At 36.5% G+C, this 20,269-nt stretch overlaps 2 protein-coding genes across 2 annotated transcripts; both read right to left on the reverse strand.

The window, feature by feature from the left end:
- Positions 1 to 216: 216 nt before the first annotated feature.
- Positions 217 to 10,041, reverse strand: LOC119536659 (olfactory receptor 5AK2-like). The gene is made up of 2 exons (XM_037839493.1): positions 10,038 to 10,041; positions 217 to 1,169 (listed from the first exon to the last, which is right to left on the reverse strand). Exons 1-2 carry the CDS (start codon positions 10,039 to 10,041, stop codon positions 217 to 219), a joined length of 957 nt encoding a protein of 318 aa, XP_037695421.1.
- A 9,298-nt stretch (positions 10,042 to 19,339) lies between these two features.
- Positions 19,340 to 20,269, reverse strand: LOC119538197 (putative olfactory receptor 5AK3). Its single transcript, XM_037841003.1, has one exon. The coding sequence runs from the start codon at positions 20,267 to 20,269 to the stop codon at positions 19,340 to 19,342; it is 930 nt and encodes a 309-aa protein (XP_037696931.1).

The following is a 20,269-nucleotide window of genomic DNA, read 5'->3' on the forward strand; positions in this document are numbered from 1 at the left end:
ATCTTTTCAGATGCATACTCTTCAAAAAAAAACATGAATTATAACCTTCTTTACTCACTTGAGATTCTTTTCACTATCTTTCAGATGCTGTGGATATAATTAAGAAGCACCTTTTTATCTAACAAACTTTTGCCACATCTTCTAAAGTTCAGTACTGTGAGAGCATTGTTGGTCTGGTTGTTTAACGGCACTGAAAGTTAGAAATCAAGGTACAAACTAGAAACACTTCTTTCCTAACCCTTTTAGAGCTTCTCTCACATCTTGGTTTCTAAGGCTATAGATCAGTGGGTTTAACATGGGAATCATAATGCCATAAAACACAGAAGCCACCTTTTCCTGCTCTTGAGATCCACTGGTACCATGGTGTAGATACATGTAAGAGAGAGTCCCGTAGAAAATGGTGACTGCTATCAGGTGGGAGGCACATGTGGAGAAGGCTTTTCTCCTCCCTGCAATAGAAGATATCTTCAGGATGGCAGCCAGGATATATATGTAGGAAATGATGACAACCAATACAGTAGACATCAAGTTAAACCCAACAAAGACTGTCAGTAGCAGGATGTTGACATCAATGTTGGAGCATGAAAGGGCTAGAATTGGGGGTTCATCACAGAAAAAGTGGTTAATTGCCTTGGATTTGCAGAAGGTCAATGAGAAAGCAAAACTTGTGTTCACAGAGCCATTCAGGAAACCCATGAAGTATGAAGCAACTAACAATTGAATGCAGAATCTCCGGGACATGACTACTGGATAGTGGAGTGGGTTACAGATGGCCACATAGCGGTCCACTGCCATAGCAGCCAGGATGTAGCAGTCACTGGTTGCAAATGTACCATAGACTAGTAATTGTACAAAACATCCTATGAATGAGATGGATTTTTCTGTCCCCACAAAGTTTTGCAGCATCTTAGGAGTAATGGCAGAGGCATAACAGAGATCAACAAAAGCCAAATGTTGGAGGAAAAAGTACATAGGGGTGTGCAGGCAAGAATCCGTCTTGATGAGTAGGATCATCCCAACGTTACCCACTAGGGTGACCACATAGATTATTAGAAATGCTGTGAAGAGTAGATGCCAAAACTTGTGTTGCCCAGCAAATCCCAGGAGAATGAATTCAGTCACTTCAGTACCGTTTTCTCGTTCCGTGGTTAGCAAGAGTAAAATGTCAGCTGAAAATTTGCAAAGAAAGAACAGAGAAAGCTAAGATCATTGTGAATTTATAACTAATTGCAGCACGTAAGTGGTATTATTTGGTTTCATAATGGGATGAGATGATTTTTTAATGACATAATTGATTTGGGTCTTAAGGGAAAGTTGCAGGTATCTGACTCTTGCCCCTGTATTTAGATAAGTTCATTTACTATTTCAGAAAACTGTCATGGATCAGTAGCCATATTCTTAGGGTGCACACTGATAGACAACTCATAATTGTATCTGCTAAAGAGCATATAAAAACCTGTTTTGATTTAATTTTGCTTTCTTTTATGCATTCTATATTTTAATTAAAGTATATCAATCTTATGAGTTATTGTATCTCAAAATTGACACACCCATTGTGTTCTATATGATCTTGTTCCAACTTATCTTCTTAAATATCTTACACTTTCCCCTCCCTTTCTGACTCAGTTCTGGCCAACACGGACTCATAGCCAAGCAGTATTCACTATGAAAGTTTTTCTATGGTAAAGGATCAGTTTCTTTTCAAAATTTCCAATCTATTGCAGAGCAATACTTCTGTAGAAAGCAATAAAAGGGTGTCAGTATTATCAAAATTCTATAAAATTTAAAAAATGTTCAATCTCACTTTCTGTACTTATTTCATCATGTACTGGTAACAGACATTCCAAATACTATTGCTGGTCCATGGGGTATACTTTAAGTAGCACTGCTGTATGGTGTCTATCCACCATTGTTTACCTATCTTCTCTACTAGTGATAGATACCAGCTAGCCTACAACTTGCCCCCACTACAAATAACTGTGAAAATTTTTGTAGCCTGTATTCCTATGGACAGAATCATTGACTCTGGTGGTATGCACACATTTAATTTGACCAGGTATTGCCAGATCACCTTCCAGAATTGGTGCACCATTGTACACTCCCACTAAATGTGCACGGGAGTTAACATATCCTCACATCCTTGTTAGCAATTGAATTATTCTATTTTGTTTGGGGATCTTGGAAAATACGTGTAAATCACATCTCAGTTTTACTTGTTTTTCTGTAATTACTAATGAATGATCATCTTTAATATTCTTCTTGGAATTTGGGGATTCTACTTTTCTGTAAATTGCTTGTTTATATTTTTGGTACTATTTCTATTTAGTTTATTTATCTATAAATAAATAAATATGCTTTGTTTATACCATATTTTAGTCCCCTGTCAGTTGTTAGCTTCTCAAAGTTTATTTTCACATTCTGTCATGTGTTAATTTTGTCTATGATATCCTTTAAGGACCAGAAATCCTTAAATTTAAAATAACAATTTATCAGATTTTTCCCTGTGGTTTGTTCTTTTGAAAAAAAAAAATTAAATGAGGTCCATTCCTGTTCTGAGCTCATAAATATATTTTCCTAGGAGATTCAAGAACAATAATGCAATTTATTTTATTTCTCATCCTGTGTTGCTGGTATGTGGTCTTTGAAGTCACATGAATCTTTACACCATACATATGATTTTATAAATGCTATTTTGTGTTTACTCAATATTTACTTTTTTTAATAAGAGAAGAAAGCAAACTAAAGTAATTCAGTGATAGTAGTTGGTATGTGTGTGTATGTGCATGAGTGTATGAACTGATTTGGAACTTATATCCACAAAGAACCTAAATTATATATTAAGCATGGAGAGGAAGGAAATGATGGAGCAAACCATGAGGATACTTGGTGAAAGATACTCTGGAAAGAGGAAAAGTAAGGCAATTAAAGGAGAAGAATCTCAGTCAATCTGATGTTAAATAGAATTGCAAAGTGATGAATGAGGCTGAAGCCAGGGAAATAGTAAGCATAGGGTTTTAAATCTACTATTCACTGGGAGTTCAGCTATGAACATTGAGAATTAATGTCATGCATGAACAATAGACAAAATAAAGTAGATATATAAATTATAGCTTCCAAACTAATAACAGAAAAAAGGAATATAGAAAACGTTATCGCTGCAACAGAAGGTAGGAAAAGAGGAAATGGGAACAAAGAGAAAGACTGGTAAGTAGAAACGCTAATATAGTAGAAATAATTAAAAATGTATCTGTATTCTGAACAAATATATATTAAAAAATAGAGATGAGAAGTTAATGAGATAGAAAATAAATAATAGGTAAAATCAACAAAGCCAAAAGTTGACTTATTGAAAAATTATTATAATTGATCAACTTATGGTAAGACTGAGTAAGAATAATAAGAGAAGACAAAAAAAAATATTTAGAAAGAAAAAAAAGACTATTTTAGACAGCAGATATTAAAAGGATAGGAAGTGGCTACTATGGACAACTTTATGCCAATAAATATAAAAACCGATCAACTGGACAATTTTCTAGAAAAATATCACTCCCAAAACATATTCCAAAGATATAAAATACATAAGTATTTTTAAGCCATTAAATAATTTGCATTGCTATTTAAAAAGCTACTCCTCATAAAATGCCAGGCCCCACTAAGTTACAGGAAGCTTCTATCAAGCATTTATGGAACAACCAATTCTGGTAATTTGCAAACTTTTCCATTAAATAGCAAAAGAGGACATTCTCCACCTCATTTCATAAGGCTAATCTAACCTTGACACCAAAACAAGTAAGAAATGTAAAAATAATGTTAGAACCAATCTTACTTTTGAATATAGATGTGAACAGCTTTTAAAAAATATGCATTCACTAACCAAATCCAGCCATGTGTTAAACATAAGTGATTGCTGGCATCTCAAGGAGGCTCCAGTGAATAGCTATTCTTTTCCTTTCCCAGGATTTGAACAAGTTGAAGGAATTAAAAAAAAAAGGTAAATATGAAGACCATAAAATCACCATTAGACCCCAGGTTGTATCGGGCAAGGTTATTTGCTACCAAATGAACACCGTAACTGGGAAGGCTTACTCGCCAGTCCTGACAGCAATGGCTGGGCATGCCTCTCTCACATCGTAGGGGATTGCTTCTGAGTGCAGGGAAACAAGGATTCCTGAAGGCTGGCTGCTCCCCAGAAGAAAAGGGCAGAGCAGAACATGTCACATTATTATTTTCAGGTTTACCAGTCGGATACATTCCCTTCTCCTTTCTAGGAAGAAAGTGAATAAAATGGTGAGAAGGAGATTTGGTTTGCACATTATCTCAGGAATGCGAAGATTTTTTAATTTTGGAAAGTTTATAATATAATTTTCATAGTAACATATTAAAGGAGAAAAGCCATTTGATCTTCTCAATAGATATGGAAAAATTGTTTGGTAAAATTCAGTAAACCTTCATGATAAAATATTAGCAATACAGAAACAGGTGGGCAACTTTTTAACCCAGTAGACATTATCTACCACATTACTATACTAACTATACTAAACATTATGCTTACCAATAAATTATGAGAAACAATGCCTATAAATTCAGGAATGAGACAAGGATGCCTGGTATGACCGAATCTATTCAAAATTGTTCTTGAAGTCTAGCCCAGACAGAAAGACAAGCAAACAAAAACAGATGTATTATGATTATAAAGGAACAAATACTATTATTATTTTTAGATAATGTAATTGTCTTTATAGAATTGACATAAATTTTTAGTGAGTCTAGCAAACTTGCTTGAGATTAGGTAATTACATAGGCATTTCTGTTCACTAGCAACAGTTAGAAAAATGCTATTTTAAAAATTGCTATTTACAATAGCAATAAAAATATATATTACCTGGACATAAATCTAACAAAATTGTTCATGACTCTCATCAAACAAACAGAACTATATTTAAAGGCTCAAAGAAGACCAAAACAGAAAGACCATGTTTATAGATGACAACTCAATATTATAAACACTACATTTCTATGCAGATTAATCTATAAATTCAGTGTCATTCCAATCAAATGCTTGAGAGAATGTTATGTGCACCTCAACAAGTTTATTCTAAAATTTATATGGAAGAGAATAGCTAAGAAATTTAAAGAAAAGCAAGATGGGAACTTGTCCTACCAGATACCAGAATTTATTATAAAGCTGTAACAATAAAGAAAGTGTGGAACTGGTGTGAGGGTAGACAAATAGATCAGTGGAACTGAGAAAAAGAAATCCTTAACACATCTATGAAAAATTGATACAAAAAGGACTAGCATTGCGGATCAGTGGAGAAGTGGCCCAGTAAATTGTGCTAATATGCTTATACTCATTAAAAAATAATATTGTATTCCTACTTCAAATTTTACAAAAATTGGTTCCTGAAGTATTAAAGCTCTAAATAAGAGAACCAAAACTGTAAAGTCTTGAAAGTGAAACACTTCAGAATATCTTTATGACAGCTATCCAGAAAAATTTTTAAAAGACAAAAGCACAAATCATAAAATATTAGAAATTAACTACATTAAAATTTAATATACTATCCTTATAAAGAGAAATGACTAGATACTGACTGAAACAACATATTTGCAACATATATAAATGTCAAAGGATTAGTATCCAGCATATAAAAGGAATTTTTGTTAACCAATCTAATGGAAAAATGTACAAAAGACATAAACAGGAAATTTATAGAAATAAAATCTAAATTGTCAATAGGAATATGAAAAGGTACACAACTCACCAGTAGTCAGTTAATTGTATATTAATACTGTGTTGAAATACAATTTTGCATCCATCAATCTGAAAGTTTTTTTGAGAATGTGGAGCCACAGGAACTCATATTCCTGATGGGAATGTAAATGAGCAAAATCATATTGGGGACAATTTTGTAAATATTTAGTAAAATTAAAGATAAACCACCCATAGTCCAGGAATTCCATTATAGGATGTATTCGAGAGAAATTCTTGACCACACAAACAGGCAGACATACACATGCATGCACACACACGTATGTATATGCATGCATGTGTGTATATATAAGCATATATACACAAGAATTCTCATAGTATCATTGTTAGTCATGGGAAAAATACAAACGATTAAGTAAGTCAGAAAATCGATGAACTCATACTACAAAATCCATATAGGTAAATCTGTCAAACAGAATGTTGAATGGAAAAAGGCAAGTTGCAGAAATTAGGTGGTGCCCACATGAGTTGTTTTTAATACACCTTAAATATTGTATAATAAAAGAAGTTGCTCCTGGAGGAAAGAGTGTGTTTCCAAAACATCAGTAGAAGGCTCTTTTACTCTGGTATCAGTTACACCAGGCAGAGTTGTACCTGCCTAGATGAGATAGTTTTGGATAAGAATAAGCCATGACTGGCAGGAAGTGTAGTAAACCAAGCCTGTTGCTCATATGGGCATCTTTGCTTCTTTCAAATATCTTGAGAAATAAGCACAGTGGGAAAACTCTGTAGGGTTGAGGAGAAACAATAAGTTTGTGCAATTTTCTTCTTCAGGTAAATTTGCTGGAAAATAATTGAACTGTAGTCCTTTCAAGGAACTTTCCATCCTGTGGCTAAAACACTGGTGAGAGGAGTTTAGACTAGTCAAGTGTCCACTTACACCAGAATCTTAATAGGGTGAAGGCTTTTACTATATTGATTTGGCTTTAATCATTCTGAATTCAAATCAAATGATGTGACATCATGGGGACACTTCTCAAGAGCTAAGGAAATATGCACAGCATAGATACACACAGAGAATCTGTATGTTAAGGTGGTTTGACTCAATGTGAAATTCTCAGTTTCATCAATGATGAAAGTGTTTGCTAATTAAGTGACTACTATGGCCAAGTACCTGAGTGTTCTGAACATGATTAGCCAGTTCTGATTTCCAGGGTTTCTGGAGCTTCATTTACATTTGGTTTGTGCAGTGGAAAGGAACTAGGTAGACCTGGGTTTGAATGCTGTTCCCATCATTACTTACCACTACTTAGAGACAAAATATGTAACTCCCTTAGGTGTCAGTTCCTTCTGTAAAATGGGGATCACAGGTCTTACTTAAAAGGTAATCTTGTTCATTGCAACACTGTTTCTAATAGCACAAGTGTGGAAATACCATTAAATAAATCATAATAAATTCATATTATAGATCAATACACAGTTAAAAAAATGAGATTGATCTATACTCTTATGGAAAGTTGTTCATGTCATATGTGATGGTTTGGAGGCTTTAAGGACCCCAGAAAATTATGTTCTTAAAATTAATCCATTCCTGTGGGTATGGATCCATTGTAATCAGGATCCTTGGTGAGTGGGATTAAGATGTGACCCATCTCATTCAGGGAGGTCTTAATCCTCTTACTGAGGCCCTTTAGAAGAGGATGAAATTCAGAAAGAAATACACAGAAGCTAAAAGAGAAAAACACAGAAGCTGAGAGAGAAAACCACAGAAAGAGACAGGAAGCCACGGAAGCCAGAAGCTGGAAGCAACGAAGCCCAGAAGAGAAGGGAGAGACCAGCAGAGTGGCAGGTGTCAGAGGAGTCCTGGGATGGCCTTGATAAGATGTTGATTTGGACATTTTCATGGCCTCAGAATTGTAAGCTTGTAAACTAGTAAATTCCCACAGTTAAAAGTCAGCCCATTTCTGGTACATTGCACTTTGGGAGCTTTAGCAAACTAAAACATCATATGTCAAATGAGAAAAAGCAAAGTGTGGAATAATATGTAGTGTGTGACCCTTTTAAAAATTAAACTTTCTTTCTCACACTCTTACTCATGCTTTTATTCTCTTTCTATATCCATGGGAAAAGGTCAGGAAGGATATGAATTAAACATCTTAATGGTTGTCCTTTGACATGGGATTGGGGAGAAATTTTTAGACTTAAAAAACTTCTGTACTTTTTTCTTTATAATGTTTTAATTATTTTAAAAGGGAAGAGGAAGAGAAAATAGTAAAGGCTGTTTTGCAGTGATGTGAAGTTCAAACAATCTGATTTATATAAACTTCCCAGCACAGGGCCAGGCACAGAATGGATGCTCAACAAATAGCCATAATAACACATGCAAAGACTACATTATGGGCGTATAATATTCACTCATTCATTCATTTATGCATTCATTCAATAATTCAATTATATATTCCTTCGTACCCTTTTCCATGTAATCCTAAACCCAACTCAGTTTCCTTTCTTCATTTCTATTACATCACCAGCAATGAAATGATTCCTCCTGGTCTTTTGGTGAAACTTACTGGAACTTTGGCTCCAACCCTTTCACACTCCCACTTCCCGCACACACTGCAGGTACACAACGACTGTGAAAAATGGCTTTGTTTTACTTACACTGGAGATGCCTCCAGATCATTTTCCTTCAACTGGTGCAGGCTGATTGCCCACCAAGGCTTCTTCTGTGTTTCTTTCCCATCAGGGAGTTTATAGTTGGGGCCTAAGGGATCAGTGCTTGCTCCCTTCAGAATCTGAGTTTCCTGGGACTGAGATGGAATTGGAGAAGACAATGTTCATTGCTATTTTCTGCTGAAGAAAAGTAAAGATTTCCAGTGGGGACACATTTTATTTTCATGTAACTGCCATTAGGGACTTGCTTTCTTTTTTTAGAATTGCCCTGTTATAAAAAGAGTGCTTTTTTTCTTCCTGTGAATCAGATGGAACATGTTTTTTTATATGTATAGGAACACATGCTTAGGTCCAGGTGATAATCCCTGTCACCATAATCAGCAAAAAACTGGTTTTATGAAAATAATAAATGTAAGAAATGCAAGTCTTCTCCACTGATAATATGGGGAAATTTAAGGGCATATAGACTGTAGCATGGCAAATAGAGTTCTTTTATTTGAACATATTTTATATTATCACTTTAACCATTGTTCATTTTTTTAAAGAAAAATTTCCTCTTGATCCCTTCTTTATTTCATATATATATAAATAAATATATATATATAAATATATGTATATATATACACACACACATTCTGCCCTAGGTAAAGACATCCTTTTTTTCCAGTTGCACTTTACAACATCAGCATATCTCAAGTAACAATATGTGGAGAGAGAGGTTTGGTTTGTATTTGGATATAAAGCTGCTAGAGTTAATTCTTTAATTTAATTAGCCTAAGGAGAAAGCTAGACTTTTTGATTAACAAGCATACACATGAAAAAGCATTATTGTTAAAAGGCTGATGAATTGACATGATGTTACTTATCGCATGGTGGGTGTCTTAGGAATGTGTTCAACTAACATAATAAAAAATCCAACTTACACTGATATATGAAAAGGGGGACTTATTTTTACTTCATAACAGTAGGTGTAGAAGCCAACACCAGCACTTGTGATTTGCTTAGTCTTTCCCATACGCTTGTTGCTTCATAATCTTAACACATTTACTATAACTCTAGACGTCACATACCCTTTCAAGGCAGGAAGAAGTCAACAAGAAGGGCAAGGTAACAACTACATATATAATCTTTCATCAGGAAAACAAAATCTTTCCCCAAGTCCTCCAGCAGACTTCTTCTTATGTCTCATTGTCTAGAACTGCGTTATATGGTGTACCAGAAATCTCTGCATCTTGTACCACTTCTCGCCTATTTGATTTCAGTTCCTCTGGGGTGGACAGCTCTGTGTGTGCAACTAGTAGCCCAAATTCCATGGTATCTCTCTACTTCTCTGCCTCCGGGCTCCTGGTAAAATAGATCTTATTAATAGTCTTTTAGTATTGGCAGAATTCTAATTTTTGCCAACCAAAAAGGTATGAGTTGGAATCTTATTTTTATTTTAATTTGCATTTCTTTGTTAATAGAAATGTTGAGCATTCTTTATGTTTATTAGCCACATGTTTCTCGTTCTTCAAAATGTCTGTTCCATTTCTCTTTATATTTTTGATTGATTGTGTTTTTATCTATTGTTATGAATCCTATATCAATTATAAAGTATTGCAAATATCTTTTGATGAATAGGAATTCTTAATTTTAATGCACTTGAACTTACCCATGTTTTTATGCTTAGGTTTAAGGGGCCTTTAAGAAATCTTCCCCTACATGGAGGTGTGAAACCAGAGTTTGAAAATTTGCTCCTGACCTTGAAATTCCTAATCCATCAGCCCTGTTACAGACAAAAGCTTGCCAACTCCTGCTCCTGACCTAGAGGTTTGCATGAACACCCTCCTGGTCAGGCTTGCGAAAGACTCCAACTTGGTGTTTTTCAACCACCAATAGCTCTCACACCATGGGGTCTAGTGAAACTTAAGGCTAAGGTGGCAACTGCCATCAGATATTCTTCAGAGGCCTCTTTTGTTCTGGTCCCTACCTTTCAAGTCATCTAATAAATGGGTTGGAGCTACATTCTCAAATGTGGCATATTCTGCCTCTAAAACTCAAAGCAGCCCCCCAAGCATTGTTCCTCTTTCTTAGTGCTAGGAATTTTAAGGTCTAATATGTATAAAAACCTTTCCTGTCCTAGGAACAGGTTTGTGCATGCCCCCAAACCCTAAATTCATAAAATCTTCACCACTGTGGCAAGCCCTGAATCTTTGAGTTTGTCTTCCATCACCAGGTGCACCTGATTGTCCAAAGTACTCACCACTCCCTGCTACACAGATCAAATGATGTGGTTAATATAGTGGGCCAGAGCAATGTTCTATAAGTTTCCATTTGGTCAAGACCCTACAGACTATACTATGACTGAGGAAAATTACAGGAAGGTATTTGTAATGTGTACTGATGTCTATACCAAGAGAAAGTGCCTTGCTTCCAATTTTTTTTCCAGGTAAATGTTGAAAAGAATGCATTCCCAAATCAGTGCCAGTGCATATTGCCAGAGGCCGTGTTTGTTCTAGTAGGAATACCAAATCTGGCATAGCATCTGTGAGTGGTGCTACCATTTAGCTAATTTTGTATCAGTCCACCATTACATGCCATACTCCATTTGGTTTTTGCAGGGCCTAGGCTGGTGAATTTAATGGTGATACAATTAGGAACACCACCTTAGCATAATGTAAATTAGAGAGTGGTGCCATTCCATTTTCTTCCATTCCATCTGGAATGTTTCTTAGATATTATCATTTTTTACTCCCACTCAAACCACCTCCTCTTTCATTATGGTGGTGGGTAACCATTATCTTCTGCCTCCTAGAACCAATACCCTTGGCAGTAGTCTGGTCATCTTTTCTTAACATCACAAATCAGTTACCTACACAGGGAATCATATAAGCTATTGCAGGTTAATCAATATGTGTGACCAGCTGGCAGGAAAAAATGGAAATGCTACTCATGCATCCATTGCCACAAGTGGCCATGATTCCTTTGGATTAAGTGACACCCTCCCTATATCTTCTCTAGTGTCCATAGTACCCCCATACCATTAGATACTTCTGTATGTGTGTTCTTTGTGACACACACAGGAGACATCTGACCTTAAAAAAACAAAACAAAGCAAAAAAAAACCAATAATAACAAAAAAGAAACAAGACAAACTAAAATAGGTTTTGGAAAGAAGTCCCTGAAAATGGAAGCTACTGAGCTGGTCTCATATTTATTCCATAAAATGGGTATGAAAAACTGGTAACTTCAAGAGACTAATTTTCTTAGGTAATGAATCTGCTCACCTGTGTTCTGTGTGCTCTTTATTCTATCATTCTGCAGGAAAAATGACAGAGACAGTTTAAATTTTCATTTTGTATGTTTATTTCCAATGATATTATTGTGATGTTGTTACAGGCTGTTGTTTCACCCAATAAGCTCAGCAGAGCTCTGGCTGCTGCTACACTTTTCAATCCAGGAACAGCTGTCCTGGGTTGCAGCTTACTATAACCCATGTTATATGAAGTGAATGCTTTATCTAGATTTAGAATCTTATTTCTTCTTTCATTCATCCATTTGTTTATTCAACAAATATTTATTGAGCAAATATAGTATGCTAAGAGTGTGCTGGATATTGGAAATCCAATGATGAGCAAGTTATTTTCCTCACCTCCATGCTTCTGCACCGGTGAGGACATTCATCTGTCCTGGTGGCAGGATGAATCACATCACCATTAGGAAACCAACTAAACAAGGAATTAACCAACAGCCAGAAACAAGGACGTTACAGCATTTCCAGTTTAATTAGGTGTCTCCCAACTATGCTTAGGGAGTGTGTCTCTCAGTCCCTCAGGCCCAATATGGGCCTTCACATACGGGCTTCACACACATGGGCAATGTCAGAATCCCCTGGGAAGCTTTTAAAAGTTCCCCATTTTATATATAGTACACACAAATCTCTAGGAATTGGAGTCTGAGATCTGTCCTTTTTAAAAGTCCTCAGGTGATTTTTTTTTTATTGAGATTATTCATATACCATACAATGATCCAAAGATCCAAAGTGTACAATCAGTTGCCCATGGTACCATGATACGGCTGTGCATCCATCAACACAATTAATTTTTTTCAATTTTTAGAACATTTTCTTTACTCCGGAAAAGAAAGACAAAAAAAGGAGACTCAAATCCTCCCATACTCCTAACCACACACCCCCTTCCATTATTGAATCATAGTTTTGGTATAGTCCTTTTGTTACTGTTGATGAAACAATGTTAAAATACTACTAACTGTAGTATATAGTGTTCAATAGGTATATATATGTTTCCTATATGCCCCTCTATTATTAACTTCTAGTTACAGTGTCATACATTTGTTCTAGTTCATGAGAGAGATTTCTGATATTTATACAGTTAATCATGGACATCGTCCATCACAAGATTCACTGTTTTACACATTCCCATCTTTTAACCTCCAACTTTCCTTCTGGTGACATATGTGACTCTGAGCTTCCCCTTTCCACCACATTCACACACCATTCAGCAAAGCACTGTTAGTTATTCTCACAACGTCCTACTATCACCTCTGCCCATTTCCAAATGTTTAAGTTCACCCTAGTTGAACATTCTGCTCATAATAAGCAACTACTCCCCATTCTTTAGCCTCATTCTACATCCTGGTAACTTATATTTCATATCTATGAGTTTTACATATTATAATTAGTTCATATCGGTGAGACCCTGCAATATTTGTCCTTATGTGTCTGTCTTATTTCACTCAACATAGTGCCCTCAAGGTTTCTTCATCAACCTATTTTTTAAAGACAGTTTTGTTCACACACCATACATTCCATCCTAAGTAAACAATCAGTTCCCTGCATAGTCACATATTTATGTATTCAGCACTGTCGCCACTATCTATATTAGGACATCTTCATTTCTTCCACAAAGAAGGAGGAAGAGTCAAAGAAGGTAGAGAGAGAAAAGAAAAAGAAAAAAAAGAGAGAGAAAAAAACCATGACAGCTATAAAGCAACAAAAGGAAAGATAGCATTAAATTAAAGTAGAGTAAAGAGTCAGACAACACCACCAATGCCAAGAGTCCCATACCGTTCCCCTATGTCTCCCCTCCTACCATACACTTTGGTATATTGTCTTTGTTTTATTAAAGGAAGCATAATACAATGTTTCTGCTAACTATAGTCTCTAGTTTGCATTGATTGTAACCCCCATCCCACTCTATTTTTAACACCTTGCCATGTTGACATTCATTTGTTCTACCTCATATAAAAACATATTGTACCTTTTATTACAATCGCTGAGCACCCTAGGTTTCACTGAGTTACACAGTCCCAGTCTTTATCTTTTGTCTTTTGTTCTGGTGTCCCACATGGTCCCAATCTTCCTCTTTCAACCATACTCAGAGTCATCTTTGTTCAGTGTACTTACATCGCTGTGCTACTATCTCCCAAAATTGTTTTCCAAACCTCTCACTCCTGTCTTTTCCTTTCTGTCTGCAGTACTTCCTTTAGTGTTTCCTGAAGAGCAGGTATCTTGTTCACAAACTCTGTCATTGTCTGTTTGTCAGAGAATATTTTAAGCTCTCCCTCATGTTTGAAGGACAGTTTTGCCAGACATAGGATTCTTGGCTGATGGTTTTTCTGTTTCAGTATCTTAAATATATCAACCAACTTCCTTCTTGCCTCCATAGTTTCTATTGAGAAATCCGCACATAGTCTTATCAAGCTTCCTCTGTATCTGATGGATCACTTTTCTCTTCCTGCTTTCAGGATTCTCTCCTTATCTTTGATGTTTGATAAGCTGATTATTAAGTGTCTTGGTGTAGGCCTATTCAGATCTATTCTGTTTGGAGTATGCTGCACTTCTTGGATCTGTAATTTTATGTCTTTCATAAGATATGGGAAATTTTCATTGATTATTTCCTCTATTATTGCTTCTGCCCCTTTTGCCTTCTCTTCTCTTTCTGGGACACCCATGACATGTACATTCCTGCATTTCATTTTGTCCTCAGGTTCCCAGAGATGTTCCTCATATTTTTCCATTCTTTTCCCTATCTGTTCTTTTGTGCGTAGGCTTTCAGTTCATTTGTTCTCCAGTTCCTGAGTGTTTTTTTCTGCCTCTTCAGATCTGCTGTTGTATGTTTCCATTGTGTCTTTCATCTCTTGTGTTGTGCCTTTCATTTCCATAGATTCTGCCAGTTGTTTTTTTTGAACTTTCGATTTCTACTTTATGTATGCCCAGTGTTTTCATTATATGCTTCAACTCTTTTGCCATATCTTCCCTAAACTTTTTGAATTGATTTAGCATTAATTGTTTAAATTCCTGTATCTCAGTTGAAGTGTAAGTTTGTTTCTTTGACTGAGTCATGACTTCATTTTTCTTAGTGTAGGTTGTAATTTTCTGTTTTCTAGGCATCTGGTTTCCATGGTTACCCCATTCAGGTTTTCTCAGACCAGAACAGGCTCAGGTCTTGGAAGGAGGCAATAGTATCATGTCTCCCTGAGGGTGTGTTTAGAACATTGATACATCCTGTGAGGCCTCAAGTCACTGTGCTTTTCTGCCCAGCAGGTGGCACCTGTCAGCCTGTAGCTCCAGACTGGTGTAAGGAGGTATGGCCCATGGCTGTTTTCCCCCAGGCTCTGGGAACTGGTTCTGAATGGAAGGTGGGTAGTTGAGCTTGCCACCACTTACTTCCTCTTGGGGAAGATGCACCCTCTAGGGAGAGGTCATTTACATTTGAATAGTCTCTCTGCCTATGCTATCTCCACCCTTGTCTGAGTCAGAGTGCTGGGATGAAAATGGCCAAGGCTTTCTCCACTGAGCTGAAAAAGGTACAGAAAGCCCCCTTCAGGGCCAGTCTGTGGCCACGCTCCATCTCTCCAAGATCAGTCATCACCAAAAGCCTCTGTCTGCTTGTTGGGGACTTGTATCTTGTATTGAGCAGTCCATGTTTGTTAATTAAAACCCCAGTTTGAACTCAGCTGAGCTGTATTTGCTTGCTCAGAGAGAGCTGCTCTCTAGCACAGTGAGGCTTTGCAGTTGGGGCCATGGGGTAAGGGGGCTTGGATCTGCAGTTTTTACTTACAGATTTTTTGCTGTGATCTTGGGCATTCCTCCCAATTCAGTTTGGTGTATGATGAGTGGACAGTCACGTTTTCCCCCCCACAGTTGTTACAGATTATTTACTAGTTGTTACTTGTTGTTTTTTCAGTTGTTCTAGGGGGACAAACTGGCTTCCACTCCTCTCTCTGCTTCCATCTTCTTCCCCTCAGGTGATTTTGATGCAGCCAGTCCAGTTTGGTATTGTGTAACATGGACACTATCCATGATATGTTTTCATTTATGTGATACTTACTAAGTATCTACTAAGTATCTACAGTACTAGGTATAATGGAATTACAAAGTTTTGATGCCTGGGGGAGGATGGGTCAGCTTTGCATGTCTACTTCAGGCCTCTGTACACCCTGTTGCCATTAATGCTGAGACTTTGGAGTTCTGATGTTTTTCCCTCTTGTTATTTTCTGGAACTTTTCTGGGTCTTTCAAAAGCAGAAAGTGACAGGAAATTTATCATGGTGGATGTATCTATCAAGGTTTAAATCATGGAAAAGAAACCATATAAGGATTACAAGCACAAAGAGCTTTAATAAAGAGAGTCTGATAGTTTCATATGATTTTGGAGGGAATGGAGGAATGACATCATGTACAGACCAAGGATGCTGGGATCCAGAGTTTAGGAAGCTGCTGCCACTGCTCTAGCTATTGCTGCCACCACAATGGCCTGTCATATTCTGAAGCTAGTGGCTGGACATTGGAATCCCACATCTGGTCATGGCAACCATGTCTAGTCACTCATATTTGTATTGCCTGCCTTGCCAGAAAGTAGAGTCTTTCACCCACTTCTTTCCAAACTTCCTATGAGCAAATCCAATTAGCTTTTAGAGCGCTAGGTAAAAGGGCATCTGGGAAATGTAATTTTGAGCTTTCTATCATTTCCAATTAGAAGAAGGCTGCCATGGAAGTTGAAAGAGATAATCCACAGTATCTACCCCCAAAGACCACAGGATGTTTTAAATGTTTTCTCTCTTTTAGAAGGGTTTCCCACTGATGGTTGAGCTCTAGGACCCTGTTTCATGGATATTTTCTCAGTCTTAATCCTGCCTTGGTCTTCCTATGCCTTTATAGTTGGTTGCCTCAGGCTCCTGGCTGGTATTAAAGACTGTTAATGAATCCCACATATTTATCATTCCCTTTCCTGGATCCTTTTTTTTTTTTTTTTTTGAGAAACTCAAGTGCTTCTTAATGTCTTGCCAGACATACTGTCTGCATCAATTACTGGTCTCCAGTGACTCTATGATAGGCCCTCAGTAAGTGTTTGTAAATGCAAGTAAATAAATAAATGGATTAATGAAGTACCAATTACATCAGGCTTGATCTATATTTTCCTTCCTTCTTCTGTCCTCAGTTTAGGCTGTGCCCAAAAAATTTAACAGTAAAGTTGATGACTCATGAAACAAATGTGTAATTATTCATCATGAGACCAAACAATTTAATAGTGTAGTTAATGACTTTTGAAACAAATGAGTAATTATTCATCATGAGACCAAACAATTTAATAGTGTAGTTAATGACTTTTGAAACAAATGTGTAATTATTCATCATGAGACCAAACAATTTAATAGTGTAGTTAATGACTTTTGAAACAAATGTGTAATTATTCAACATAAGACCTCATAAAATGGTCTACCTCCTTCTCAGAAAGGGTCTCTTGAACAAATGCTGACAATTGCTTACCATTTTCAGGCTAGAACCTAGCACAACCTCTTCTTTTCCACACAAGCCTCAGAGATTTAGCTGCTTTTGTCTATTTGTCTTAGAGCCCACTAGCTCTTGGGATCCCCAATACCTTGGTATTGAATGCAGAGTATTACATTACTTTCAAGTTTGCTTCTGATACCCATGTTGGAATCTGTCTTAGTTTGCTAGCACCACTGTAACAAATTAACCACAAATGGGTGGTTTAAAACAACCATTTGTTGCTTTGCAGCTCTGTTGGCTAGAGTTCAAAATCAAGGGGTCAGAAGAGCCATGCTCTCCCTGAAGTCTATAGGGAAGAATGTGTTCACGCTTCTCTCTTGGTTTTTGGTGGACCTGCCCTTAGATAGAAGGCTTTTTATTTTATAAAGACAGAATATTTTCTGGAGGAGATTTAGTACATCTCACATTGACTTCAGGTTATTTTTTTCTCTTAGAATTTATGCAGTATACCATATTTGAAAATGTATCTTTTTCTCTTTCCAAATTCTCATCATGCTATTATTTATATTTTCTGGTCAGTTCACTAGCCTGGCTGATTTTACTTTTTTTTTTTAATTCAATTTTATTGAGATATGTTCACATACCATGCAGTCATACAAAGGGTACATTCAATTGTTCACAGTGCCATTATATAGTTGTGTATTCATCACCAAAATTAATTTTTGAACATTTTCCTTACCACACACACAAAAATAATAAGAATAAAAATTAAAGTGAAAAAGAGCAATTAAAGTAAAAAAGAACACCAGGTGATTTTTTTTTTGTCCCCATTTTTCTACTCATCCATCCATACACTGGACAGAAGGGAGTGTGGTCCTATGGCTTTCTCAGGCACATTGCAACCCCTTATAAGCTACATTTTTATAAAATCATCTTCAAGATTCAAGAGTTCTGGGTTGTAGTTTGATAGTTTCAGGTATTTATTGCTAGCTATTCCAATTCATTAGAACCTAAAAAGGGTTGTCTATATTGTGCGTAAAAGTGCCCACCAGAGTGACCTCTCGGCTCCTTTTGGAATCTCTCTGCCACTGAAGCTTATTTCATTTCCTTCACATCCCCCTTTTGGTCAAGATGTTCTCCATCCCACGATGCCAGGTGTAGATTCCTCCCCAGGAGTCATATTCCACGTTGCCAGGGAGATTCACTCCTCTGGGTGTCAGATCCCATGTAGTGGGGAGAGCAGTGACTGTTGCTGCAAAGGAGAGGCTAGGCCTGCCTATAATTGTGCCTAAGAGCCTCCTCCTAAATGCCTCTTTGTTGGTTTTACTTCGGTGTGACACTTATTTTTTCATCCAGTTAGCATGGTATCTTTCAAATTCAAGTGGGGCTTTCCATCACCTACCCTCAATCTATCTGCCAGAACTTATCTATTAACACTTTGTCTTCCTGATTCAAGGAATCTTGGTCTCCCTAGGACTTCCCACTGTGATTGTGTAAAGATTAAATTATTTGTGTGCACTAAATGAATGTTTTCTTTTATAAATGAATGTCCTCCATTAGGATTTTAGGTCCATCTACATTCTAGATTCTCTATTTTTATTTAAGAGAGAAATAGAAAATGTTTGTAAGAATTCCCTTACTCTAGGCAAGAAAGAGATGGATTCAGATTATAGAGGGCAACTAATGACAGAAGTACGTATTTTTAAGTGTTAGGATAGGAGTGTTGGATAGAGAGGATAACTTAAGTCACAAGATGCTTTTAAAAGTAATAAATTTATTTTATATTTAGATTTCTGCAATAATTAGAGTATATTATAAGAGAATTTGGGGAACTTCTTGAAATATATGGAAAATAATAAACTTCAATTTTAATATTGTTTATATATGAATAACGATTCTTGTAGAGTTCAGGAACATACTTGAAATACATTTGTAACAGTTGAATATTTTAAAAAATTCATAATGCTTCTTAATATTTTAAATAATCTTCATAAGACCCTTCTTCGCAGGTTGTAAAGATAAGTTTCTTAACTATATTTCAGGAAAAATTAGTTCCAGGAGATTTTTACTCTATTTCCCACATTCTAAAATCTTGTCTTTTGAGATAAGCATTGTTGATCTAAGATGTGAACATGTTCTCAATTTCAGAAACATTAAATTGTGTTAATTCATGTCTATTGGATGCTTTGATGTGCTGAATTTGAATAATTTGAGACCACTCTAGAAGAACTTTTTCCCTAACACTTTTAGAGCTTCTTTTATCTCCTTATTTCTCAAGCTATAGATCAGGGGATTCAACATGGGAATCACAATTCCGTAAAATATGGAGGCAACTTTCATATTCTCCTGGGAATTATTAGAACGAGGCTGTAAGTACATATAAAAGAGGGTTCCATAGAAAATGGTGACTGCTGTCAGGTGGGAGACACATGTGGAGAAGGCTTTTTTCCTCCCTGAAGTAGAAGGCATCTTTAAGATGGCAGCCAGAATGTATATATAGGAGAAGATGATGACCGACATAGTGAATGTCAAGTTAAATCCCACAAAAACAACAAGTAGCATGATGCTGATGTCAATGTTTGAGCAGGAAAGGGCAAGAATTGGGGGACCATCACAATAAAAGTGATTGATGGTGTGGGACTTGCAAAAGGACAGTGAAAATGTAAAGCCTGTGTGTACAGAGGAATTTATTGAGCCCATGACATATGAACCAGCTACCAGTTGGATGCAGACTATTTGGGACATGACTATGGGATAGTGAAGTGGGTTACAGATGGCTACATAACGGTCCACTGCCATAGCAGCCAGGAGGTAACAGTCACTGGTTGCAAATGTTACATAAACCCATAATTGCACTACACATCCCGTGAATGATATTGACTTATTTTTTGATATGAAGTTTTGCAACATCTTGGGAGTGATTGCAGATGTATAACTGATATCAATAAAAGCCAAATGTTGTAGGAAGAAGTACATGGGTGTTTGAAGTCTGGAATCTGTCCTGATGAGTAGAATCGTTCCAATATTACCCACCATGGAGGTCATGTAGATCAGTAGAAATACGATAAAGAGGACATGCCAAAACCTGTGTTGGGCCCCAAATCCCAGAAGAAAGAATTCAGTCACTTCAGTGCCATTTCTGTGTGTCAT

This window comes from Choloepus didactylus, chromosome 6 (assembly GCF_015220235.1).
Source record: "Choloepus didactylus isolate mChoDid1 chromosome 6, mChoDid1.pri, whole genome shotgun sequence".
Classification (NCBI taxonomy): Eukaryota; Metazoa; Chordata; class Mammalia; order Pilosa; family Megalonychidae; genus Choloepus; species Choloepus didactylus.